Genomic DNA, 27,604 nt, shown 5'->3' on the forward strand with positions numbered 1-27,604 from the left:
AAAAAAGGTGCTGGGGTTTCAAAGCAGGGGACAGACAGGTGGCAGTGTCGCTCAGAAAGGCAGCTTGGGGAGTAAGGTAAGTTCAAAATCAACCATTTGGGTTACAGGTGCCCGTGTCTACACCTTGGACAATTGGTTTTGCAAGGCAGAGTATTTGGTGACAAAGGTCTCCTCCTGCCGTGGCATGTGTCAGACCGGCTAGGATGGGGAGCAGGAAAAAATGGCTTCCTGTTAGAGCCTTGCACAAGCCAAGTCTGAGTGTTAGACCATGCCATGGCTGTGGTTGTCCCCTCCAATCCCCTGCAAATTCTCTCCCACTCCCCCTCTCTTCTCTAGCATTACATGAGAGTACCGGACCTGTATCTGGGCCTGTAATACCCTTCTGGTTCTGCCTATTGTACATCAGCAGGGGAGCCACAGGTCCTTCCCAAGCAGAAGAGGGCAAGGAATTATGGGAATACACAATAGATCAAGAGGTAGCAATATGAGGGCCAAACTGTTGGTATTGTGTCCTAGGAAGCCGTATGACCCAGTGATGGATGGGGATGTGGGTTCTAAAACCAGCCACGTTGGAGGAGCAGGATAGCATGGTGGTTGGGGCAATGGTTCTGGACTAGAATGGATACTCTTGAGTCCTAATCCCTCCATGGAGATGTGCTCTTAGACATAATGTATGATCTCCGCATTCCCTAAGCATCCTTGCTTATGGTGGAATAGCCTGGCGTACTTGAGAGAGGTTTCTGTGTGAATGAAGATCTTCTGGGCTGTAACACCTGTACATCAACATTAGGAGCTTCATGTTGAGGGTCTCCATGTTCCTCAGAATGGGTGACCCAGCCAGGCAGCCCCTGACCACTAGATCCTTAGGTTATTCTAGAATCCAAGGATATAATCCCCAGTGGCTTTGCCAAATAATTATGTGAGATTAAAAAAAAATCCTTCCTTCCATTGAGGGAATGTAGTTCAATGATTATATGCTTGACCAGCATCCATCAGGTCCTAGGCTCGATCCCTGGTGATGGGGGAAATAAATCTGTACTTGTTCACTTTATCCCTTCATTTCTCTTTGAGGCCCCAGTGTGTCCAACCAACCTTCCTGGTTCCCCATCATCATCCTGGGCAACAGCAACAGGGAGTGTTTGTGGAGGGCTCCACTCTATCCAGTGTGTCTGACCAAACTCCCTCGTGGGTGACAGTAACCCTGAGTGTTTGCAGAAGGCTCCATTCTCTACAGTATAGTTCATATAGACATATATAGACACATATATACATAGATGACACAGTTAGCATCATCTCAGTTAGATACAAAGAGGCCGGATCACCACCTGCCCCAGCTGGCTCCCGACCATGCCTGTGCCCTTTGCAGACCAGTCAGCACTGGAAGAGAGAGGGTAGAGGAGGAAGCAATCAGAGCTCTGGCCTCTCACTCTAATCCTGCTTCTCCTGACTGTGAAACTGTTGCTCAGGCCAGAGAAGATGCTTGAAGTGTCCAGTCTAGCCTCCAAGACTGGCTTACCCAGGAGAGAACCTTGCTGTGTCTCGGCACAGGGTGGGGATGGGGGCTGTGGCTGGTGCAGCCCCAAACCCTCCTGTCTTGCCCCAAACCCAAGCTTTGAAAGGGGGCTCTCCCTGGCCTGGCTTCAAAGGCACTTTTTGAGAGGACCATGACTGTATTTTTGGCTGACCTTAGAGGACCCATGAGAACCATCCATGGTGATCAGAGTCCTTAATTACCAATTATAAGCAAATTGCTTTTGCTATAATCTCTTCTGTCAAAGCAATTCCAGGTCAAAGTATGACATTCCCAGAGTGAACCGTAACTGATTGAGAAAGAGCATGTGTCAGAGTTGAACCCACTCGGGAGAATGAACAGGAGGGTGAGGCTAGTTCACAGAGAACTGGAGGAAGATGGTTAATGACCACGGAGAAAGGATACAATAGGACTAGTGGCTTATCCACAGCCTATGTATGGGCAAGAAAGCTAACCCCGTGGGCTATGTCTCTACATAGCCCATCTCTCAGGACCCAGTAGTGAGAATGAGACATGGGAACGCCCCTCAAGGCAGTGGTTTCCAAAGGAGGGACAAAAGGAGTGTTCCTGTCTATCAAGGGACATTTGCAATGTCTAGAACCATGGAATAGAGGAACAGACGCATATACGGGTATACATGTACGCATGGTAACAGGACAGCCATAATTATATCTGACCCCACTGTCAGTTAGGGCTGAGATTGAGAGACCCTGTCTTAGACAGTTAAATAACTTATAAAATATTCCATTGTGGGTCTGGCCAGATGGCTCAGTGAGTAGGGGTGCCTGCTTCCAGGCCTGATGCCCCAAGTCAGATGTCCACAGCCCACATGGTGAAAGGAGAGAATCAATTCCCACAAGCTGTCCTCTGATCTCTACAATCATACAACGACACACTCATCTTCCTCCAATAACTAACTAAACAAACAAAATAACGAATGTTAGAATTTAGTAAAATTCCACCTTGACATTACAATGGTCTGGCACCCTGCTTCTAAGTTCTGGATGGCCTTTCCTAACAATCATAGGAGATTTTGCCTCCCACATGGACTCTGTGAGTTTCTCTCCAGACTGCCACCCATTCAGTCCCTTCTCCGCTCCAGAGCAGCCAACCCTACGCCATCCTAGGACACTCCAGGCCTCTGCCACATTCCTGGGGTTCAGGTTGCCACCCAGCGTCCTCCGCTGGCTGGAGGCTAAGCCCCTGGCAGCCGGGGCATTTGCCTTTTTATAGGGCCAGAACATCCAGCTGATGCCTGCAACCAGTGGCCCACTCTGCTTCACCCTCTGGGGAAGCTGGGCCTTCGGTAGGGCTCTGCTCTGGCCTTGCTTTCAGAGGGTCAGAACCAGGTTGTTCTAGAACAATCTGGGGATCTAGTGACCAGGTTACTTGGCTCGGTCACCTACTCTGAGGAACAGAGGGACCTTCGACAGACACCAAGCTCCTGATGTTGATGTGTAAGAGAGCTCCCAATAAGGAACAGTGAAAATAAAACAGATTCCTGGCATTTGCCCCACCCCAGAGCTTACCCTCTCTCCATGGTAAGGGCTCAGGTCCCTTTCTGGACACTGTTCCCTGCCAATTCTGTCTCCCTCCCACCAGCGCAGCAGATGGGACTGAACAATAAAGCCTTGGGCGAGTCCCTGGTATGTGTCACGCTCTGCAGCCTTTCCGGGGACATTAGGGGGAAACCAAAGAGCTTTCAAGTCAGACAAGCCCGCACCTTTGTTAGCACATCTCTAACTTCAGCCTCCATTGCCCCTCCTGTGAGCAGGGGCCGGTCCCTCCCCTTTCAGAACTGTTGGATCTCTGTGAAGTGACCTCACGCATAGCCTGGTACATAGGAATTATGCAATGAGTTCATTCCTTCCCTCCTCTGCCCTTCCAGCCCTGATAGCTCTCAGCCAAAGTCCTACAGTGCCCAGGCCTGCAGGGACAATGTACAGTTGTGGGCAGGATCCCACAAATGCATGCGGATGTCTCTCCCTCTCCACTGTGGCAAGGTGGTTGAGACTGTGGAGTCCCCACGTAGACTCTCTGCACACATGCTTCAGCTCTGTCACTTGGCTGTGTGATTCCAGAGAGCAGCACATCCCCCTCTGTGCTTTGGCTTACTCATCTGTAGTGTGCGAAGGTGCTTACTGTGCAGGGCTTCCATTCCTGAAGATCTGGTGTATGTGTGTGGTTAGAACAGGTCCTGGCATGTGAGTGCTGCTCAACAGGCTTCGTTATTATTTTCTTTATCACCCAAGACAGTCTCGTCCCCAGCCCTTATAGATTAAGCCTGCCGATTTCCTTACCTCCCCTCCTGTCACTCAGCCCCATCTCCATAGCTACATGGTCCCAACATATTTGCCCATTTGACCTGAAGAAGCTAGTGTGGAGGAGGATAAAGACACGCCCTCCCATGGAGACTGACATGAGTGACCCATCCAGGTCATGGCCACTTGAGCGAGGGTTCATCAGGTTAAAGATAGCAACTTCCCTCATCTCTCAACTGGTCATTGTCCATAGCCTCCAGAATAAGGGGTCAGGGAGATTCCAGGACCAGATATCAGTGGACAGGGTGGCTGAGCAGCAGCCCAGCAGGCTGGCTCACCAGAGACGTCTTGACAAGGGACAGGGGGAGGCAAGAACCCAGGGCCCCAGCAGAACCTCTCTTTGCCTCTCTTCTTCCTGGGGCGGGGGGAGGAAAGCAAGAACATATCTTGTTTCTCTCATATAGGAAACTATGGCAACCGCATCAGGACCTAGCCCCAGTTCACACTGTCTTCTTTCCCTGTGAGCTCACTTGGGACCCTCCATTTGAGTTCTGCGCCTACTCCATCGCTCCCCTGAGCCTGGAGTACAGAAAGCACTGGCTGCAACTGTTCTTGGTGATTGTGACCCTCCCCTCCCCCTGGTCCCCTGAACATTCTGAGTTGTGCCTTTTCCAATACTAAGGTCACAGGGATCATGGACATTCGGTACTTTTATTGGGGGCAGGAACCAGAGCAAAACTGAATAGATAGACCCCACTTTCAGGAGCCCTAGGGCCTTCAGACCTTTGCCATTGTGAACCCCACCCTATGGGCCTCTCATCCCATGCCACAGACTTCTCCAACAATAATAGGGCACCCCTGATATCTACTCCCAGATGCAAGAAAGAAGGTGAAGCCAGGAGACAGGCAGCCATTACCATTATAGAGGTGTCTTGTGTTGTTCCCATCAGGCCTACTCCCCAAGTACTAGCTTGGAGAGCCTAGGTGTAAAGGGATGTGTGGGGACACCCCACTGACCCCTGCTGTACCCCCAGCCTAAGTTCTACCTGACACCAAATTCCCATGTAATAATTTCTTTGGCCTCCATGACGCAAACAGGCCCCAGCGAGTGAGCCCTGCGTCTAGCACCTCTGGCTCCTCTAAGCTTCGTGTTTGTGCAGATCCTATGCTTGCCCCCCTGAGGAAGGAGTCCTCTACACCTGATGCTACACCTTAGCATCTCCCTGGAAAGCTCCACTGGAGTTCTTTCAGAGAAGTCTGTCGACTCCAGAACCCTGCATGGGGGACACAGAAGACCCTCAGACGGGAGTGTAGACCAGACCACGGTGCTTCAGGTGGGGCAAGGGAAGAACAGATGGGGACAGCTGGCAGTGTGGCCCAGACAGGGAGACTATACTGGGCAAGTCCCTTTGCAGAGGAGTCTGGCCAACTGCCATCATCTTCCCTCAAGGCCCCAGGCACGCCTGGGTGGGAGTCACTGGACGATGAGGACAGAGGCAGTTGTAAATGATGTCATGGAGAGCCTTGCTCTTTCGGCCCAGGACTTTGGTAAGGCCTGGCTCTAGCACAGCATGGCACAGATGCAAGGCCTGTGCTCAGATTTACACATCAAGTGAAGCCCCCCCCCCTAAGGCTCCATTAGAGGCTTTCGTTTGGTACCTGGTGATGGAGCCATCGCAAGCAGCTCCCTGGTCTTCCCAAGAGCTCAGGAAGGCAAAGAGTCTGACCCAGGATCAAAGATTATCCCTTGATATCAGAGTCTGTTTGTTGCTCATAACTTCTAATCTGCTCTGCTACGTGATGTGACGTCACTCCGCTTGTGCCACATGGGACTTGCTGTGTGCCTGAAAACCCACAGTTGTCACCCGCTGGCACTGAGAAGCTGAGCGCTGCCATGGGCTTTTCGCAAAGCTTCCTCAAAGCCCGTTGATCCCATCTTGCCTCAGTGGTAGCAGTCATTTGCAGGCCTGCTCGAGCCCAAACTTTGTCTCTTAGGCAGAAGGGCCTTATACTGTCCAAAAACACATGTGGCAGGCACCTTTCCAGATGCAGGGGACACCACAGGAAACTGAGCAAACAGGCCCTATATTCATGTCAGGGGACAGTTAAGTGGCTAAACAGGTAGCTGGCAAATTAAGTCTTGATGTCTGCTTAAAAAAAACAAAACAAAACAAGCTGGGCAGTGGTGGCGCACGTCTTTAATCCTAGCACTTGGGGGGGAAGAGGCAGGAGGATTTCTGAGTTTGAGGGCAGCCTGGTCTACAGAGTGAGTTCCAGGACAGCCAGGGCAGACAGAGAAACCCTGTCTCAAACAAAACAAACAAACAAGCAAACAAAACAAAAAACAAAAAACAAAGAACAAAACCAAAGTGATGTCATCAGCTAGGAGTTAGGAAATAGGGATGTTAATCCAGCAGAGACCAGTCACAAGCTAGGGCCAGACAGAAAGAAGACAGTGAGCCCCAGGAACAGCATTCCAGGAAGAAGGGATGGCAAGGGTCTAAACCCTGAGCCCAAACTTCTTTCAATTGGGTGTTGGGTGTGGGGAGCTAGCCCAGTACTGGTAGAAGTATGCAATCTTCGAACCCTGCCTTTCCTGTTCCCTAGAACTCACCCCGAGAAGCCTTCTTATGAGGGACCCTAGCATCTTACTCAAATCCTGTTCCTAACAGGCAGTGTTCCCTCTCATCTGTTCCTGGGGCCAAAGACATTTGAGCTCCTACGGTCAGTACACAGAGAACAATGACATGGGCCCTAGGAGGCTGCAATTCAGCAGAGGCACTGGAAAGCAAACAGGGTCACAGGCAATACAGAGGACACCTCAGGCAGATTCTCCTGGGAGGCAGTCAGAGAAATCTTATGATCATAGGTAAGCGAAGGCTCAGAATTTAAGGTATACAGAGAATCTGAAAATCGTTCCGCTTGGCAGGCCAGGGTACCTGTGGGACAATGGTGAGGTCAGCAGTCGAGGCCAGAGGAGTCATTTGTAAGGGACCACCTACTCTGAGGTTTCCTCTGATAAACTACATCGCTGTAGGAAACCAGGAGTAGTTGAAGTGGCCAGGGTAGAGCAGGACTAGGAGAGCAGGGAAGGGAGCAAGTGACTGCAGATCAGGGAGGGTGAGCAGGCTGCTCCGCAGGCAGGAGCAGCTCCAACGGAGATGAGATGGACAAATCAGGTGTGAGCAACAGAAATGTCTGCATCTGGTGGGGCCCAACGCCAGAAAGACCCCTGCCTTGAGTAAATGGACACGATTGGCCAAGGCAGGGACTTAGGAAGAAGAGCCTGTTCAAGGAAGAGAGGTTGAGGCTCAAACGTGGAGTTCCAGATTGAACAGAACCATGCCCTGATGTAGCCCTGCCCAGCAGCTCTGTGAATGTCAAGAAAGGGCCGTGGATGGCATGGTGTGAGCAGAAAGACCCCTCCACAACGAACCAGGCATGTAGATGACCTGTGACCCGCCGGTCCCCTTCTTACAGGGTGTCACTTAATTTCCAGGACAGATCTTTGGAGGTGGGTGGTCAATTAGATCAGTTTTTAAAATTATTTTATTTTACATGTATGGATGTTTAACCTGCATGTATATATGTGTGTACAGTGCCCGCAGAGGCCAGAAGAGGGCATTAGATTCCCTGGAACTGGAGTTATAGGTGCTTGTAAGCCACCATATGGGGTGCTAGGTATTGAACTGGAGTCCTTTGGAAGAACAGCCGGTGCTCTAAACCAACCCTGAATTAGCTCAGTTTTACACATAAGGAAACAGAGGTTCCTAGAGGAACTTGAGTAAAGAAACAGCTGGTGAAAATGTACGCCGTGTGTCTCCTGCCTTTCACGACTGATAGCAGACTCTCCCACACACAATGAGGGGAATGCTTTGGAGAGGGTATGACTCTGATTACAGGATGCTGGCCAGCCCATGCCCAGGGGTTTAGTCTCAAGCTTAATAATAATTATCCCGGGGACTGAATAGCCCTTGTTCCTCTGTGGGCCTCCAGAGAGGCGTGGGGCCAGCACAATGTAACACTGACAACACGATCCCTCTGGAGCAAGAATGGAAATATCTCTGGTCCATGTCTACACAGCAAGGATCATGTTGTGTTCACTCCAGGATTAGGTTGTGGAGTGGGAAACAGAGAGGGTTGGGTCTTGGAGCTGATGGGCTATGAATCCCAAGTGACTCCCACCTGAGGCCCACAGTCCCTACAAGCTTGCTCTGTGGCCAAGAGACAGACAGACAGACGGGAGCAGGTGCAGGCAGCTCTCTGGTGTACGTGGCCAACTGCCCGGCCTGTGAGCACCACAACTATTTTGAGTCCTGTTTTCCCTTCCCTCAACAAAACTTCTCCTGTCTGTCCCCTGGGGGTTGAATCAGCCTGAAATTTTACATGCTGACTTAACTTCCCTCTCCTTACATGTACCTTCCCCATGAGAGATGGGCCTGATTCTTAGATGCTTATTACACAGAGAGTAGACCCCCCAGTTGATTTTCAGGGAACCCTCCACAGTGTCTTCACCCTTTTCCTCTCAGTGGGGATGATAGATGGACTGCCCCTGACAACTCTCTTGTCTAAAGGCAAGATTTGTCCTATAATCCCTCTACCTCATGATACTCAACCTGGGCCCTAGCAACAGCCCTGTTAACGGACCGGTATGGAGGTGCCTTTCAATTGTACACTATATTTTTGGAAGGGGAAAGCTTTGGGATTACAAACTGAGGAGCAGTTGGGGGCAAGATTAAAAAGAACAGGTCTAGCTCACATATGCCTCTGTTTCTCCTTCCACTTCTTTCAAGTCGTTCCTGGGGTGGCCAGGTTCCCCATCTGGCTGTGACCACAATTAAGGAACGTGAATCATAATAAAAGGGGCCTCCGAAGGGCTCCTAGAGAGGCCCTCCCTAGTCCTGAGGTGCTTGACTGGGACTGGGGACTGGTGGGAGATGGTTATAGGGCTAGTGATGGTGATAGGAGTACAGACCCATTCTTGTTAAAAACAACTTTCTATGCACTAGTTAAGCCACCTGCTGCAAGGGTATATCCCCTGATGCTCCATCAGGGGGCTAAGATTGTATGAGGAGCCTGGAGAAACAGGGCTATTGGACTCAGATGGCTGCAAGAGAAGCCATTTGAGCCTGGAGCCCAGCCAGGAGGGAACTGTTTTCTCAGTTAGAAATAGCTCTTGCCTGGGCCCTGAGTAGGGAAAGGGTGACCTGGACAGGCTCAGGGTGACCCAGAGGATCAGGCTACATAGCAGGGTATGGAAGACTCAGCAAGGCCATCTTCAGAGTGAGGCAGAAACCTTGGCCCCTCACCAACAGGGCACCCTCTTACACAGGGGACTCCGTTTTCTCATTCCCTTGCCTGGATGTAGCTGCCTGTAGTCAGCTGTAGTGGGTGTGAAAAAGGAGATACTAGAAAAATGAACAAGAGTCAAGGACCCTGATTATCAAGAGAGGGTCATCTGGGGTGCTAAGTCCACCCTACTTTCTATCGTTAGTCCACTGGATGGTAGAAGACAGAAGATATTCACACTGGAATTCACCTGGGGTCTGTCTTAGTTGAGTTTCTATTGCTGTGAGAAAATACTATCCCCAAAAGAAACTTGGAGAAAGAAGGGTTTCTCCTTCATCTTACAACTGTTAGATGGCACTCCATCCCTGAAGGACTCTGAGCTTAGAGTGGGATCCTGGAGGCAGGAAGCCATGGAGGAACACTGTTGATTGGCTTGCCCCTCATGGCTCGTTCAGCCCACTATCTTACCCATCTCAGTTCCACCTGCTCACAGCTGGCACCACCCACAGTGGGGCTGAGCCCTCCCATGTTCGCCAAGAAAATGCCTGATAAGACTGTCAGTCTGTCATGCATTTTCCTAATTGAGAGTCCCTTTCCCCAGATGATTCTAGCTTGTGTCGAGTAGCTAGCAGAGGATCATTCATTCATTCATTCAATTCAAGGTCCTGGAAGCTGGGGGTGAGGGAGGAGAATGGGCAGAAATTCCATCCCGTTGTGGAGTTTATATTCTGGTGAGAAAGGAGTTAAAGAGCACAATAGAAGTATATATGTGGCACTTTAGCCAGATGTGAAGACAACTCGAAGCTCGGAAGAAGAGCCGAAAGGTTGGATGTGGCTTAAACTGCACTTGGTTGCCAGGGAAGGCCTTGTTAAGGGGACCGCTTATGAGTGAGTTGTTGAAGGGAGTAGGGAGCTGTCAGGGTGGGGGAGCATCTAGGAGTAGGAGAAGCTGGTGGCTGGAGGGCAGATCAAGGCTAGAGTGAGGGGGCAGTGGGAGTGTGCAGAGGGAAGGTGTGACCACGTTTGCCACCACCTTCTCCCCTCCAGGAGAAACTGGAGTACTTCTTCCTCATCGTCTTCTCCATTGAGGCTGCCATGAAGATTATAGCTTACGGCTTCCTATTCCATCAGGATGCTTACCTGCGCAGTGGCTGGAACGTGCTGGACTTCATCATTGTCTTTCTAGGGTAGGAGCTGTCTGGGGGGTTGGGGGTCAGAGACAGATTCGCCCTGAGAGCTCTGCTCACAGGCAGTACCAGCAGCCTAGAGGCAAGATGAGACCTCAGCATTGTGCTAACCATCCTGGGCTGTAGTTAATGTTGGTGGGAAATAAACGGGTGACCCCAATACCTGCCTGCAGGTCACAAACAGAATCACCGCCCAGACCCCCTAAGTGCCCTCATCTTCCCCCACCACATGCAAGAGGACATGTGAGTAGCTCCATTGGTCACCTTTGCCACTTGTACATTGGTTCCACAGACATAGACTATATACACAAATATGGACATATACTAGCCTGCGTTAGTGAACTAGGATGGTCATAGACTCTGCAGGCAGGCCGCTCACACAATGGAGATTGGTTGCAAATGTCCAAAAGTTAAAAATCTGGTGTTGGCAGGCCTGATGTCCTCAGGTCTCTCTCCTTGGTTGTAGGTGGCCACCTTTTCACTGTGTCTTTATGTGGTCTGTCTATGAGCATGTACCCTTGTATACATCCAGATTTCCCATTATAATAAGCATACCCAAGGATCATAGCCCTCCTTGATAATCTCATTTTAATAGCTCTTTGTCACTCAGGGTTACATTCTGAGTTACTGGGTGTCAGAATTTCAGGAAATGAATTTTTGGTAGCCTATGACATTCTTGTTTTATTAATCAATACCTAACTATAACAGCTGCACGTATTGAGGACTTAGTATGTGTTTTACATATAACAGTCTTTGACATCTCTTCCATTGCCTCCCATCCCATGGATGGAGAGAGTAAGATACAGAGAACTGAGCAACTTGCCCAATGTCACAGAGTGAGCAGGATGCGAATCAGAGCATCCTTTGCTCCAAAGGCTGCACAGTTAACCGTTAACCACACTATCCTTCAGCCCAATGACATCATTTATCTACCGGGTCCCTCAGCGCTCCTCTCACCATAGCAGGGAAGACTGAAGCATTCTCACACTCAGCGTGGTCCTTGTGAGGTACTCTGGCTGGAAGTGATGCAGATGAATAGAGCATCAGAGAGCAGCATCGTGGTTTCACAGAGCATCATTGTTCTCCCCCAATGAACTCGGGGTCATTGGAGATGTTCCTAGAAGAGAGTTGAATGGGCTTTGAAGCTCCTAGCAGGGAGGAGGAGAACAGGAGTACATCCGGTGTTTAGGAGGGAGGCCAGTCCTAGGAAGAGCCTAGCAGAGAACTCCCTCTGTCCACCGCCCCCTCCCCCATCCCCAGTCCCTGCCTGGGTCACCAAATGAGTTAAGGGCCATCCTGCAGCTTCCTGTTATGCACTCTGACTTAGGGCCAGGGACCGTGCCTATGGCGTGCTTGCATCTCCATCTGAAGCCTCCCTTTCAGTACTCAGTACCATTTATCACCAATAGCTCAAAGCTGAACTTGGCTTCAGAAACCTGTGTTAGACACAATTCTTTAGCACTGACAGTTGGGAGAGCTACATTAGCTCCCTACCCTCCTGGTGGGACACATGGTGGGACACAAGGTCCCAGAGCACTGGGGCTCTGTCTCATCTGACCACTGATCCCTCTTCTCTGCCTCTTTCCCCCTCCAGGGTCTTCACTGCGATTCTGGAACAAGTTAACATCATTCAAACTAACACGGCCCCCTTGAGCAGCAAAGGAGCCGGCTTGGATGTGAAGGCCCTGCGAGCTTTTCGCGTGCTCAGACCCCTGCGGCTGGTGTCAGGGGTGCCCAGTGGGTGACAGTGTCTCTTCTCCCAAGCCCTCCTTTGCCCCTTCTGACATGGGTGTCCAACTGTTTATAGGGGGAAGGCTGTGAGACAAGGAAGACGAATGACTCTTTCACCCTTGCTGTTTGCCGCAGGCCTTCAGGTAGTCCTCAACTCCATCTTCAAGGCCATGCTCCCCCTGTTCCACATTGCCCTGCTCGTCCTCTTCATGGTCATCATCTACGCCATCATTGGGCTGGAGCTCTTCAAGGGCAAGATGCACAAGACTTGCTACTTCATCGGGACAGGTGAGCCATGTAGGCCTATGGAGGAGTAGAGGTCCCACTTCAACTCTGAATGGGACCGTCACAGCTAGTAAAGAAGCTCAGGGTCAAGGCCATCTCCCCTCCCCACCAATGCACCTTGGAGTCATCTCCAGGACTTATGAGAGTGGAAGTAGAGACGGCTCCACCTCCACCAGGACCAGGCCTGAGAGGCCGGCTTTGGCCTCAGCTTGCTCCACCCCACCTATACAATTCGGTACGTTCCAGGCTCCCTGGATCAGTTGTGGATTGAAGCACAAACCTGGGATGAGCCTGGACGTCTCTTCATACTTTCCTTGTGGCCATAGTTTACTTGGGTCGGAACCGTCTCCCAAATCAGGCCCGCAGCATATGTACTGAATGAGGCTCAGAGGGGAGGTCTGTGGGGATCATAAGCAGCCCCCACTGAGGCCCACACAGAGTCCTAGGAAGCTTTCCTAAAGCAACAGTTCTCACCTTTCTGGCTTTAGGGCCCCTTCACATCTTCACACAGCAACAAAGACCGGAAGAGCATGGTCTGTATAGGTCTGATAGTCATATGGAAACTGGATCAAATGTAATGATATCCATTCATTTCTAAGAGAAACAATAAGCTGATGACATGAAAATGGGAGCTTTTTTTTTTTTTTTTTTTTTTTTTTTTGTAAAAAAACCAATGACTTTCTTCTAAACAAGATCCCCTTAGTGAGAAGAGTGGCGCTATGAGATGTTTTTGGTAAGGCTGGAGCTCACATCTGCTCTGCAGAGGCGGCTGTTGCCACACCACGCGTCATGTGACTGCTGTGCGACTCCACTCTCCATCATGAGAATGGGGGGCCAAGCATCCAGCAACATCTTAGCATCGCTGTGAAGAGAGTTCTGAGGAGGCAGATGACTCAGAAGGTTCTCTGAGCTCTTGCCCTGAGCCTTGCTACTTTACGGATGAATTCTTGGAAACTTCTGAGCTTGGCCTACTCCAGGGTCTTCAGTGTAGAGAGGATGACACAGACAGAGGTCGGGTCCTCTGTCTGTCTCAGACTGTGGAGCCACCTGAGCAGCCCCTGTGCTCACTTCCTCTTGGGAAGAGGCTGCTAGCTTCCTCAGTCCCACGGGCAACAAGAGTCAGTCCACGCAGGGTCAAACCTAGCTTCTAAGAGTAGACTCTGACATGGCTTCAGCTGGCAGCTTCCTAGTCCTCTCCCTCAGGAACCTCTTCCATTGTCAGAACTGTTCACACCCTGTAACCAACACTGGCGTCTTCCATTGCCCTGACCTTCTGCATTCTATGTCAGCACTGTTGGGCCAATGGCAGGGACCGTCTAGCATGAACTTGGGGACAGAGTTGGAGGTGCTAAGCCATTAACAAGTGCTGAGAAGCAACATTTAAATGCCCCTCTCAGATCAGAGGCACCAGCTTCAGAGAGCCAGGGACCCCAAGCTGACTGTCACTGTCCCCCACCCACCCACCCACCCTTAGAGCTATGAGCTGACATCCTAAGTGTGGGAAGGCAGGGGATACTGTGTTCCAAGGGTAACCTCATCTCAGAACATGGTAGGAGGCTGTAAAACATCTTAAGATAAAGGTGCTCCAGAGTATTATCAAAATTGCTCATTTGAGTGGCTGGGGACATAGTCAGGTGGGTGAAGTGCTTATTATCCAAGCATGAGGACCTGAGTTTGGGTCCCCAGTACTAATAGTAAAAAAACAGGTGCAGTAGTAGTACATGGTAGACCTATAACCCCAGTAGTGAGATGGAGATGGGCAGATCCTGGGGGCTTGCTGGACAGACAGCCTAGCCAAACCAGTGGTCTCTGTGTTCAGCCAGAGACCCTGCCTCAAAAAATAAAGTGGAGGGCAATTGAAGAAGACACCTGATGTGGACCTTTGACCTTCACCTGCTCATGCAGCAGTGCGCACGCACACACACACACACACACACACACACACACACACACACACACACACACGGCAGGGGCGGAGTTTTAGAGAAAATAAAGACTCCTTGGGGGAACACAGAGAGGTACTATCCAAAGCCTGATAGCATCATCCCTAGAAGGTAGACCTGGCCCTGTGTGATCCGTGACTTGCATAGCTCATCCCTAGTGGTGCTGGAAGAGCTCCCCATTCACTCCCCAGACTAAACCCCATGTCAGGATCCTCTGTCCCCAGCCCACCCCAGCTGGACAATGGCCTCCTCTTGTCTCAGAAGGTACAGAGACCCCTCTGGTTGTTCCTGCAGCATGAGTTGAGCTTCAAGGGACAGTTCATCTTTGGAGTAGTCCTTCCAACCTTGTTTGAGATCTCCCAAAACATAGCTGCTGCCACCTGAAGGTGCCGACTACCAGTCTCGGTCCCAAGGTCCTTCTTCATCTCTGTTACTCGGTTCTTTCAAATGGTCCTTGATCAGCTTGTCTCCAGTCACTGTCCTCTTGTCTAATGCTACATCCTTTTGCCTCCAGATATTGTGGCCACAGTAGAGAATGAGAAACCATCACCCTGTGCTAGAACTGGCTCCGGGCGCCCCTGCACCATCAACGGTAGTGAGTGCCGAGGAGGCTGGCCAGGACCCAACCATGGCATCACCCACTTTGACAACTTTGGCTTCTCTATGCTCACCGTGTACCAATGTATCTCCATGGAGGGGTGGACTGACGTCCTGTACTGGGTGAGTCTGGGCTCCCAAAGCATCCCTCCCTTCTATAGGCTTAGCAGCCCTAGCAGGAAGAAAGGCCTTGGAAGCCCTGCCATTGCCTAGTATTCCCTGGGGCAAGCTCCACGAGAGTCTACAAGACCCAAGAAGGGGATGAGGGATGGATGCTAGGAGCTCCATGAGTTCTAGTCTCAATGCCTGGATTTTCTCTAGCATTTCAGTGGTTCTTTACTAGTGTTCTGTGTCTTGGACACTTGAGGGATGAGAAGCCCTTGAGGTCTTTCTCTTTGCCAATGGGCAAGATGGCTTTCTTAGGTAAGTATTACTAAACATCACTCTCCCCGTCTCTAAAGATAGTACCACTTACATCATAGAACTAGGGAGGAAACTGGCAGGGCTGCTGGTGTGGAATCACCATTGCAGAAGCTTCTTATTGGAACAAATTCCTTGTTAGGTATTTTTATTTATTTATTTTTTTAGCTCTGTTGCGTTTCTTATTTAATGCTCCAACAACAAACAGCATCGGTCCCATTTCACAGGTGAGGAAGTCAAGGCTCAGAGAGATCACCTAACTGTGTCCATGAATCTAATGAGTCGCTGAGCCAAGAACTGAGTTCTCACTCACCCGTGTGACTCCAGTTCAGAACTCTTGAGAACAACGTGGTGCTGCCTCTGATGGGTTTGGGGGGATTGTAAAACTGTCAAATGCTTTGCAAATATAAAGGATTAGTGTGAACATTTCTCGCAGGCTCACGTTAGGGAAACAGATGATTAAACACGTCAAAGGAATGTCACACGTGCCATTTTGCCTCTGCTACAAGTCTAGGAGGAGAGCACGTAGCAAATCTTCACTAGAGACATGAGAAAGCACCCAGAGATGTCAGGACACTCCAGCAGGGTCAGAGGATTGTCACTTTGAAAAGGTTTTGCTGTAAAGAAACTGACTGAAGATGGGGTCTGAGAGGCAGGATACAGAGGCCCTTGACAGGATGGACAATGGATATGCCTAGCCTGAGCCAGGTGTACAGTCAACGCTTGGACAGACAGAATGGCAGACAGGAATTATCCTTTAGGCCAGAATACTGGACTCACACTTTTGTCTGTTCTAGGTCAACGATGCCATCGGGAATGAGTGGCCCTGGATCTACTTTGTCACCCTCATTCTGCTGGGCTCCTTCTTCATCCTCAACCTGGTGCTGGGTGTCCTGAGTGGGTAAGGAAGAACGGCAGCTGGGGGAGGGGAGGAAGGAGTGGATCCAACCCTCAGCTCATCTCTCAGCCCTGCCGGGCCAGGCACACTTCTTCCTAGTTAGCTAGGAAGGCAGAAAATGCATCCTTTGAGCTCCCTCCAAGCCTTCTTCCTGTCTCTCCTTACCTCCTCCTTCCTCCCAGCACCCACACGCCTGTGTGAACCTGTAAGCCCCAGACTCCAGCCCTGGGCGTGTCAGCGAAGAAAGCAGTACTCTTGCACTGGCTAAGCACTTCCGTGAGGCAGACTGTCTATCTGACCCCTGAACTGCTTACTGCTTAGTGTCTGTGAGACCCCAGCCTAAGTCCCTAGCCTCTCGGTGCCTCAGTGTCTTATCTGTCAAAAGTAGTTTCAGGATCGGATTCCTACGGTTGTCATGAAAGTTAGATGGGTTTAAAGTACTTAGAGCAGGGTCCAGCGCACACAAATCCCCACCATTAACGAGTGCTGTCCTCAGCAGAGTGGCGCTGCTGGCATCCACTCCAGCCACAGTGGTAGGGCGAGCTGTAGCCTCGGCTGCCTTCTGGAGTGACATCACCCCATTGCAGGAGCTTCTCCCCAGACAGCCTGTAGACAGAACTCAGGAGTCTGTGAAGTCGGCTAGGGGAAACCCATCTTTACTTTCTATTGCATTAACTGAAATGTTTCCTTTAATAATGAATGCAGGCGACTAACCACAGTGGCATTAGCGGTGCCTGTGGATTCTCCTAATGGGGATGATGTCACGTGTCTGTTGTTGCACCCCTGTTTGCATTCCTTACTGCTTGCAAAATGGCGATAGCCATCAGACCTGCAACAGGATCCTTCTATTAATGGAGAAGCAGCTGCCTTCCTCTGTTGGAATTTGTTCTATGATCAGTTCCTTTCTCATCCCATGTTCTTATCTTGTGCACTTTGTGACACTATTCCGAGGAGCCGTCTGTGGGTGGGCTTCAGTGAACTACCCAAAACTTCATGCATAGAATGGTCAAGAGTACCCAGCTGGACTCCACACTGCCAGGGCGAGGTGACTGTCCTACAAGCAGACACCTCCTGAGTTTGGATCAGTAGTAACAACCGACCTGGTGGCCATGCTCTGCTTGGTGTCGACCTGGTGTTGAGTTCTGCTTGGTGGCCTAGGGCTGCCCTCTTCTGGTCCCAGGATGCCTTGCACCTTTAGGGTCCTTTGATACCGGTGACTCCGCAGTTTCCCCTTGTGCCCGCCCAAAAGGATTTTCTCAGGGCTTAAGTCTGTAATCAGAAATCATTTTAGGATAATTTAAAAGCCCAGAAACTGTGGAAAATGTGGAATAATGTTGAAACCATGGGTTGTCCTGTCACCCCTGAGATCCAAAGAGAGAAACACAAGGAGAGAATGAGAGGCTGAGGAGTCAGGTCCTTTAGAGATGTGCCAGGAGATGGGGCGGGGCAAACAGAAGAGAGGGGAAATGTTGAGGGTCCCTGGCCCAAAGGCAGTGTCCCAGACCAGAAAAGGACACCCAGATGCAGGTGTGTCCCCTATGCTAAGGAAACTCAGTGGGCCTAACCCCTTTCCCTCTTCTTCCCTATGCCCCTGGTTTTGTTTTAGAGAATTCACCAAGGAGCGAGAGAAGGCTAAGTCCAGGGGAACCTTCCAAAAGCTCCGGGAGAAGCAGCAGTTGGAGGAGGACCTTCGTGGTTACATGAGCTGGATCACACAGGGCGAGGTCATGGACGTGGATGACTTGAGAGAAGGTTGGGGTCCAGAGCCATGGCCAACATCCCCCCTGCTCAATGTTGATTCATTCTTCCCAGTCACTCCGTGGAGAGGGCAACCCCCAACACAGCCCCCAATGGTCTGGTGTCTTAGTTATGACTACTATTGCTGTGATGAAACACCATGACCAAAACCAACTTGGGGTGGAAAGGGGTTAATTCACCCAAAGTTCCGCTATTGCTGTGATGAAATACCATGACCAAAACCAACTTGGGGTGGAAAGGGGTTAATTCACCCAAAGTTCCAGGAGGCAGAGACCATGGGAGGGTGCTGCTTACAGGCCTGTTCAGCTTGCCTTCGTATAGAAGCCAGAACCACCACCACCCGTCCAGAGATGGTCCTACTTGCCATGACCTGGGCCCTCCCACACCAATCACTAGTTAAGAAAATGCTCTATCAGCTTGCCTACAGCCCAGTCTTACAGAGGCATTTTATCCATTGGAGTTCCCGCCTCTCAGAGGACTCCGCCCTGTGTCAAGTTTACATAAAATTCACCAGCATACCCAGAGACCCAGTGAGAAGGGATAGTGCTTGCTTTCAGAGACCGATGACTTGTATAAAACCTCGCACCTCAAGGTGATAGAGTCTAAGTGCATCCTGTCTCTTCCCGAACCATCCTGTGGCCTACCCAAGGTGGCCTACCCAAGGTGGCCTACCCAAGGTGGCCTACCCAAGGTGGCCTACCCAAGGTGGCCTACCCAAGGTGGCCACAGGTCCTGCAGATGGTGGGCACCTCCAATTCACAAGAATCTGGGTTGCGGGAAGTCACAGCAAGAGGCAGTTCCACCAAGAGCCTACAGTCATGGCTGTCCTATCCAACAATGCCTAACCAAGCTTGTCTGTTCCCGAGGGGCCCTGAAGACTGCTCACTATAGTAGTATCTGTCCTGTCCCCAGGCAAGCTGTCTTTGGATGAAGGGGGATCGGACACAGAGAGCTTGTATGAAATCGAGGGCTTGAATAAAATCATCCAATTCATGTGAGTACCTGACCTGGGACCCGGGGCAAGAATCCAGTTTACTTTCCTCGTGGCACTTTCTTGAGCTCTTAGGAAGGCTTACTTGAGAAAGCAGGGCCAATTCTTGCTCTGAGAACTCAGCAGTGGCTAGATGCCCAGGGAATGTGCAATCAGAGAGGACCCTGAGTCGATGACCTATTTATACACTATGCAAGGTAAAACGGAGCCTTGGAGAGAGCAAGCACTGTTTGGCTCCGCCCTCTGAGGGGTGGAGCTTGCAGTGTGGAGCAGCCTGCAGGAAGGAAGTGACCCTAGCTAAGGAGTCAGTGGCTAGACGTCGCTCCAAGCTCTTACCTTTGTTTTGGGAGGAAAGCTGTGTCCTTTTCCAAATCCATACACAATCACAACTTTTAAAAGATCCAACATTAGAGAAAAACAGCAAAGAAAAGATGAAGGTCCCTTCTGTCCTTCAAAGAAGTAACCATGGTAACAGATGTGTAGTCTACTAAGATCCTTTCTGCACTTTTTTTTTTTTTTTTTGGATTTTGGAGACAGAGTTTCTCTATATAGCCCTGGCTGTCCTGGAACTCACTCTGTAGACCAGGCTGACCTCGAACTCAGAAATCCGCCTGCCTCTGCCTCCCAAGTGTTGGGATTAAAGGCATGCGCCACCACTGCTGGGCTCTGCACTTTCATCTTTCACACACACACACACACACACACACACACACACACACACACACGCGCGCGCGCGCGCGCGCGCGCGCGCGCGCGCACGTGCACACACACACCCCTAGGTGCTCTCACACACCTACACATTCATACACATGCACACATGCCACATATATACACATTGACCACACATGTACATACATACACACACATGTATATATACACATTCATACATATACACAAGGATATTTTGTACTCTTTTCTTTTTATTTAATAGGGCTACTCATGTTAATTACTGTCACATGAAGACTAAAACTGTGCCCAGTACATAGGAGATATTATTGAAGAATATTTGTTGAGAGTAAATGAAGATATACTATCTTGTGATTTTTTTTTCTTAAACTTTTTTGTTGAGGTCAATTTTCACACTTGCATGTACATGTACATATATGAAGACATAGACTTAATTTATTTATTTATTTAATATGTATGGATGCTATGCCTATATGCATGTCTGTGCACCACAGAGGCCAGAAGAGGGTATCAGATCCCTTGGAACTGGAGTTATAGATGGTTGTGATACACCATGTGGGTGTTGGGAATTGAACTGGATTCTCTGGAAGAGCAGACAGATTGCTTAAGTTCTAAGCATTTTCACAGACCCTCGCCTGAACACACACAGACACATACACACAAACAGACACACACACACATGCTCTTACAACTTTGGCTATAATATCTATACCATGGCTATCCCGTGGTATAGATGCACCATTTTATATTTAACCCACTTCTCCTGGTTGACTATGCACCATTCCAGGCAGAATTGTTGGGTCGAGTGCAGATGAGCTTAAACTTGAGTGCTATGAGGTCACTCACCACAAAGGCCAACTATGGAAACACCTTTACCATATACCTACCTGGAAATTCTCTTTGAAATAGTAAACCTTTCTATAAAAAGGGGTAGAATTGGCACTTCAGTGTTCTTATGTGGAAATTAAAATGTGTGGTACTCCTGGGCTGTGTCTTTATCACACGCCGCCACACTAAGCCTTTTGCCTGCATTGTCTCACTTAATTGCTTGGGAGACTGACATTGTTATCATTCTCATCTGAAAAGCAAAACTTGGCTAATAAGAAACCATGTTTAAGTTGGCTTCCATGGCCCACACCCCTCCTTTCTCTTGCATGCCCAGAAAGGAGAGTGAGTGGAAGAGATGCCTGCTGGAGTGTGGCTGAAAGTAATGAATGCCTGTTCTCCTGTCTCCTGCAGTCGGCACTGGCGGCAGTGGAATCGCATCTTCCGCTGGAAGTGCCATGATCTAGTGAAGTCCAAGGTCTTCTACTGGCTGGTGATCCTGATCGTTGCCCTCAACACCCTATCTATTGCCTCAGAGCACCATAACCAGCCACTCTGGCTGACCCATTTGCAAGGTGAGTCAGAGGGATCAAAACCAGGAATGAGCACTCAGGGTTCGAAGCTTAAACTTGTCATAGGTTCTGCAGGGTATGCAGAAGTCAATGAGACTGATGTCACCTTCTAGAACGTATATACTACTGGTGTTGGATCATTGGCCCAACCCCTTCCTTTTACAGTGAGACTATAGAGACTTCAAAAGGCAAGATGGCATGCCCACTGTTTTACCCTTGGCATCATTCTGACCTGAGGCAGTGCCAATGAAACATAGGGACAATTCTCAGTTGCTTCCTCAGACATCTAGCAAAGTATTCAATTGTATATCAGTGCACATAAGACTGTCAGTAACTGAGAGCTCCAAGTATCCAATTTCAAATCCTACTATGTATATACTAATTCATATATATACTAATTTTTCACCAATTATGCAGAGAGAGTAAGTACTACATGTAGAACACAGGAAAAAAATTATAAATGGAGTTAATTCATTGCTCAATACCTTAAGGAGCAGATTTAGTCATAGGACAGGTCAGAAGTTAATTGTTTCCACCCCATCCAGGGAAGGTAATGAGAGAGTAAATCTAAGATAGTAAAAGAAAGGCTATAAGAAGAGATGCTGATGCTCCACACATCTAAAGGACATTGAGCTAAAGCCCACCTGGTCAAAGGTTGTCAGGGATTCCTGCAGAAGATGCAATGCATGCAAACACATGGAATAGTCTGGTGAAATAAGGGAGTGACAGAACTTCATACATGATAGACAGCAGGCACTGTAATGTGCTTATAGGTTCCTGGTATGCTGTCATGATGCATTAGGAATTTAACCTTTGGGTACAGGGAAGCCAGTGAAAACATAAGCATAAACATTGTGTGATATGAATGACCAGCCTTGGTAGAGGATGAATGGATCAACCTCATCCTTGCATGGATGTCCCACTGTGTGCAGAGCTCTGGACTGTGACCCAGAACCAGTTAAGAAAAAGAAGATCCAGTTTCCATAGCTAGACACTCTTCCCACTGCAAATACCTAAGTGGCATGAGTTATAATAATGTTTCAAGGAATGATACATTGGTTAATTTTCTCCTTGCTAAGACAAATACCTAAAAAACAACTCCAGAAAGGGTTATTCTGGCTCACTCATTAAGAAGTGATCCCCTCCATTATGACAGGAAAGGCATGGAGCCAGGAGCATGAAGTGGGTGGTCACATTGTGTCTACAGTCAGGAATGGAGAGAAAGTGGAGTCATAAACTCCGTGGCCTGCCCCCAATGACCTACTTCCTCCAGGGAAGCTCTGCCTCTTAAATATTTGACAACTTTCCAAAACAGCACCGCCAGATGAGGACCAATAAATAGTTCAAACACATGAACCTTTGGGGGGACATTGCACACTCAAACTGTAATAACAAGAAGGTCTCTGGGTGGCAACAGTAGGGAGCTCATTAGTTCACTTGCAGAGACATTGCAGACCTAGATCTGAATCCCCAGGGGTGTAAACTGAGCTTTTCATGCCTATACAGGGACCAGAGACAGGACACTGGGTCTGTCAGGGACCAGAGACAGGACACTGGGTCTACATAAGGTGGGAAACAAGAGCCAGCCCACCTGTTTAGAGCCAGGGCCCAGAAATGCTACTTCCATGTAAGGAGGTCTAAAATCTCATTGTGCATGGGACAGGGAAAGATTTTGGAAGTTCTTTCTACAGGGGGTTCCAAGAGAAAGGAAACATGTCATAAATAAGAAACTAAACTCCAGCCTATGTCATGTATAGGTGTGGGGTCCAATGTGCAGTACCTTTCACACTGCAAGGATAGTGAACTGCCAAGAACCAGATTTGGCTTAGAAAAGGGTTCCTGAGAGAAGGGGTGATTGAGAGCAGTGAAAAGAATGACTTGAAGTCAAAGCATGGGTACAAGCTGACATCTTAGGTTCTGGTTGAGATAGTTTTCTCTAGAGATCTCCAGACAGCTCCTCCAGCTATCTCAGCTCTCAAAGACTAAGGCCCAGTCTTTTATTTGCATATCAATCCAGTCATTTACTCCAGGTTCTCTTTTGATTATCCCACTAATCAGCATTTCCTGATCCCAGCCCCTTGATTTTTGGAAAGAGACACTTTAAAAAAAATTGCAAATGAGTTCAGAGATCTGCCTACCTTTGTAAGCACAGACAATAAACTAGCTGTGTGGGATCCTGCCCTGAGATTACACCATACCTGGGCCAGAACTGTCTCTGTCCCAGGCTGACCTTGAACTCAGGAATCTGCCTACCTTTGTATCTTTCTGATAAGCTGGCTCATAGCACATCTGCCTTTGCACTCCCACGTCTGCAAAGCCCTTCATATAATTCATATTGCATCCTTATATTTTGCATCATCAAGAAATTATATATTTTTGAACTTGTATTTTCAGAGTTCTTTCCCACAGCTTTAAGAGCTGTCCTGACGGGTGGTGGTGGCACACACCTTTAGTCCCAACACTTGGGAGGCAGAGGCAGGCAGATATCTGAGTTTGAGGCCAACCTGGTCTACAGAGTTAGTTCCAGAACAGCCAGGGCTACACAGAGAAACCCTGTCTTGAAAACAAAAAAACAAAAACAAACAAACAAAAAAAGAGCTGTCCTGAAGCTGTTTCTAATTATCAGTGTGTGTGTATATATGTTAATATATATGATATATATATAATATATGATATACAATATATATATATATATATATATATATATATAAAACATATTGACTCAAGGTATATATATTGGCAAGCCTCTCTTCCAGCAATCTTCAACATTTGTGGAGGCCCACACCCTGCTGGCTCTGGCTCTGTTCCATGGTGAGAACCATGTTATACCATCCCTTCCAAGACCACACAGGACTCAGCAATGAATTAATAAGACAGAATCATAAAAAACAATCAAGACAAATGAGAATCCTGAAGGAGCCCAAGAGAAGCAAACACAAGTAGCCTTTTTGGAATGTCCTCATGCCAAGGCATATGAATCCCTAGAGGAAAGAGCATCTCCAATGCTGAGCTCCCAGGGCAGGGAGGTGGGGATGCAAATCAAATAAGGATCAGGGTTACTCTGAGGAAAAGTCATCCATCAGTCTGATGAACTCCAGTGAGCTGAGCAGGAACGTGGCTGAATGAAATACCACAAAAGAGACTAAGTTTAAAATGAATGAGCTAGAGATCAAGGTTTTGAAGAGCAGGAGACAAATCTGCCATGCCAATGCATGAATGCACCCATTCAATCTTTCACTCATTGCAGCCAGTCTTCTTGAGCAGCCCTTGAATGTGCTACACATTATCATGCAGTGTTAGTAAATGCATGTGAGAATGGAATTCTACCCATCAAGAGGTGAATTTGGGGTTCATAGACTGAGCAAACAAATAGATGGTAGAGGCTCCACTTTCTAAGATGGCCAAGATAGTCAATTGCCAGGTATTTTTGGCAGGTGTGGACTGACCACACTTGATCCACCCTGTAGTGCCAAACATACTGAGTCAGAGGCCTCTGAGATGTTCTAATGGTGGTGTCAAAGAAGCTAATAGAAAAATGAGTCTAGGTCACAATAAGGTTATATGTCTATTGAAGAGTTAAAGATTGGAGTCATCAGCAAGAGCAGCATTAGATCTGTGGTTGGAGAGCTCAGGGGATAGTGCATGACTAAAGTCTAGCATCCACTGACTTGGTAAAGAATGCAGTGCAGAGGGAATTAGGAGACTACAGGGGAGGCTGGGAAGCCCCTGAGAATGTGGTACCACAGAAGCCAAGATGGTGGTGTGGAGAAAGTATTTGAAAGAGCAAGAAGATGATGAGTAGAATTGCGGGGAAGATGAGTACTTGAGAGTTTGTGTCTGCTGGGTTTGGCATCATGGAATTTACCTTAGAGGGAGCTGGATAAACAAATATGAAGAGACCATTTGAAAGGAAGAAGTAAAACAAAAGATGCTGCTAGTGGATGTCCCAGATGGGCCTGGGCAAAGTTCATAAGAACATGTTGCTTTTAGAGAAGCCCACTCTCTACTAGGAAAAGACACTGTGTTTAATGAGAAAGGGCAGACCTTCATGAACTTTTACAACTTTCTTCCTGCTAAATCTGGAATATATATATATATGGAAATACAGATTTAGGTTATTTTAATGAACAAAATTCATGAGGTTTTCCCAAGGTGTTTATTGTCAGATAGATAGATAGATAGATAGATAGATAGATAGATAGATAGACAGACAGACAGACAGACAGACAGACAGACAGATAGATAGATAGATAGATAAAGTGTGTGTGTGTGTGTGTGTGTGTGTGTGTGTGATATCATGCTTAGCAGCAAGCACCTTTATCCTATTGAGACATATTGCTGGCCCTTTTTCTAAATCTTGAAGATTAAAGACTCAGTGCCTTGGAAAGGTAGGGAGTGTATTGGTAGAAGCTGACCCTGGGCTGAGGCCTGGAGGAGGAAGAGGGAAGGAGCAATGCTCAGACCCTGCTACCCTCTTCAGATGTCGCCAATCGAGTGCTGCTGGCACTCTTCACCATCGAAATGCTCATGAAGATGTATGGGCTGGGCCTGCGCCAGTACTTCATGTCCATCTTCAACCGCTTCGACTGCTTCGTGGTGTGCAGCGGCATCCTGGAGATCCTGCTGGTGGAGTCGGGTGCCATGACGCCCCTGGGCATCTCTGTGCTCCGCTGCATCCGCCTCCTGAGGCTCTTCAAGATCACCAAGTGAGTACAGGCAGCTGGGCTCTCGAAGGTCTGATGCCTGATGCCATGAGGGCTGACAGACTCAGCCTGGCCCAGGCTTCCATTTTCTCTTTCAATGACTGCCCTCTGGGGAAGAGAAATTCCACTCACTTTGCTTGACATTCATTTCCCCTTCTGTCTCATGGTCATCCGTGTCAGGGTCAGGGAAGGAGTAGTGGGGAGTAGGGAGAAAGAAAGAGTGAAGGGAGGAAGGGAGGAAGAGGCAGAAAGGGAGAGAAATGCAGGAGGGATGGAGTCAAGAGAGATGAGAGAGGTGATAAAGGCGGGATTTCATTTGTGCCTCTTCCCCTCTACAGGGGTTTGCCAAGACCCCAGTGGGTGCTTGAGACCGTGTTGCACCTTCAAATATGCCATGCTTTTTCCTAAACGATTAACAGCAATACAAAATTACAATTATGATAGCTTACAACAGTTTATGTGTCTATGGTCTTTCTCTCTGAGAACATAACACAGTACTGCATGTTTAGGCTGTAACGCTGTCTCCCACCGACTGCGGGCACCTGAAATTACAGATGGAGGGGTTCTACTGTGTTCTCAAGCATCTGCCCAGCTTTGGTATGAACACAGGTCTTTTACACGTGTTAATGGTGAGGATGGAAGTTCACCCTCAGCCTTCTGAGGAGTGTGGGATGGGAACTAAGGTAGATGTTCAGCAAGGGGCTTGCACCGTAAAGCCCGTGTTTCGGGCACAGGAAGCCGTTTCCTGTTATGCCCCGTCTTGAGCCATCGCCTCCAGCCCACCTCCAGCCTGAGCCGTCGCCCCGTCTCAGCACCAGTGAGAAGGCTCCGCCCACTCCCTACCTTCTGCTCCTCTTCCTCAGGTACTGGACATCACTGAGCAACCTGGTGGCCTCGCTGCTCAACTCCATCCGCTCCATCGCTTCCCTCTTGCTGCTGCTCTTTCTTTTCATTATCATTTTCGCCCTGCTGGGCATGCAGCTCTTCGGAGGCAGATATGACTTTGAAGACACGGAAGTACGACGAAGCAACTTTGACAACTTCCCCCAGGCCCTCATCAGTGTCTTCCAGGTAGGCAGCCCTCGTTATGGGAGGTTCCAGAATCCCGCTTCAATATCTGGGCAAACATCACCTCTGCCAGGAAGCCTTCTCTGACCTGTTGGTTGAACTCCTATCACCTGTACTTTGGACCACTCTAATATTATATTTGTCTCTTTCCCTGGAGCTGTGCCTAGTGATGCCTAGTCTGTCTGGTTTCTTTTAGTCTCTGGTGTATGGCAGAATGTTATAGCAGCTGATGAGATACTTGGGTAAACCAAGAGTCAGAGTTGTGCTGCTCACATCTCTAGGGCAAAGTCAGACAAGACAGGAAAGCTGCAGGCACCTGAGACCCACTTCTCACAGTAGAGGCATCGGGCTGCCTGCTTACCAGAAACTACTCAAAGGGTCGTGGCTGCAATTCGGGAGTGACCTTCAGAGCCACAGGCTCCCAGAACACCTTCCTTAGTGTGGAGCATGGAAATGTCCCCCCCTTTCATGTCACCGGTATCTTACAAATCACCACCATGCCCTACAGGGGCAGTAGGGAACAATGAATCAGTCCCATAGATGGAGTCCTCCAGCCGTTCTCCCACTCACTACCTCACAGGCTGGTCAGGGACGGTGCTTTCTGAGGGACTTAACATTGGTACTATCTCTGAAGGGCAGGGTAACAGAGGCCTGGCTGAGTGCAGTCCACTTCAGCCTAAGGATTAAGAACTTAGTGCTGGCTCCATGATTAAACTCCTTGGCCCTGGAGAGGCTTAGTAAGACTTTTCCAACCATTCCAGGCAACCCTTCAGTCTGTGCCCCTCCCCCAATCCCTCTCACTCCTCCACCAAGCCCTCTCACTCCTCCCCCAAGCCCACTCACTCCTCCCCCAAGCCC

The 27,604-nt window shown here is 49.0% G+C and overlaps 1 protein-coding gene across 1 annotated transcript in view; it reads left to right on the plus strand.

Annotated features, from left to right (window-relative positions):
- Positions 1-27,604, plus strand: part of Cacna1s (calcium voltage-gated channel subunit alpha1 S) — a 67,935-nt gene that overhangs the window by 6,005 nt on the left and 34,326 nt on the right. The window contains exons 3-12 of the mRNA XM_031340522.1: positions 10,129-10,268; positions 11,863-12,005; positions 12,135-12,287; positions 14,742-14,947; positions 16,042-16,145; positions 17,749-17,894; positions 18,813-18,894; positions 20,818-20,978; positions 25,456-25,681; positions 26,542-26,749. Of these exons, the coding sequence (XP_031196382.1) occupies positions 10,129-10,268; positions 11,863-12,005; positions 12,135-12,287; positions 14,742-14,947; positions 16,042-16,145; positions 17,749-17,894; positions 18,813-18,894; positions 20,818-20,978; positions 25,456-25,681; positions 26,542-26,749 (1,569 nt within the window). The remainder of the gene's footprint in view (positions 1-10,128; positions 10,269-11,862; positions 12,006-12,134; positions 12,288-14,741; positions 14,948-16,041; positions 16,146-17,748; positions 17,895-18,812; positions 18,895-20,817; positions 20,979-25,455; positions 25,682-26,541; positions 26,750-27,604) is intronic.

Source organism: Mastomys coucha, unplaced genomic scaffold (genome assembly GCF_008632895.1).
Source record: "Mastomys coucha isolate ucsf_1 unplaced genomic scaffold, UCSF_Mcou_1 pScaffold1, whole genome shotgun sequence".
NCBI classification, from domain to species: domain Eukaryota; kingdom Metazoa; phylum Chordata; class Mammalia; order Rodentia; family Muridae; genus Mastomys; species Mastomys coucha.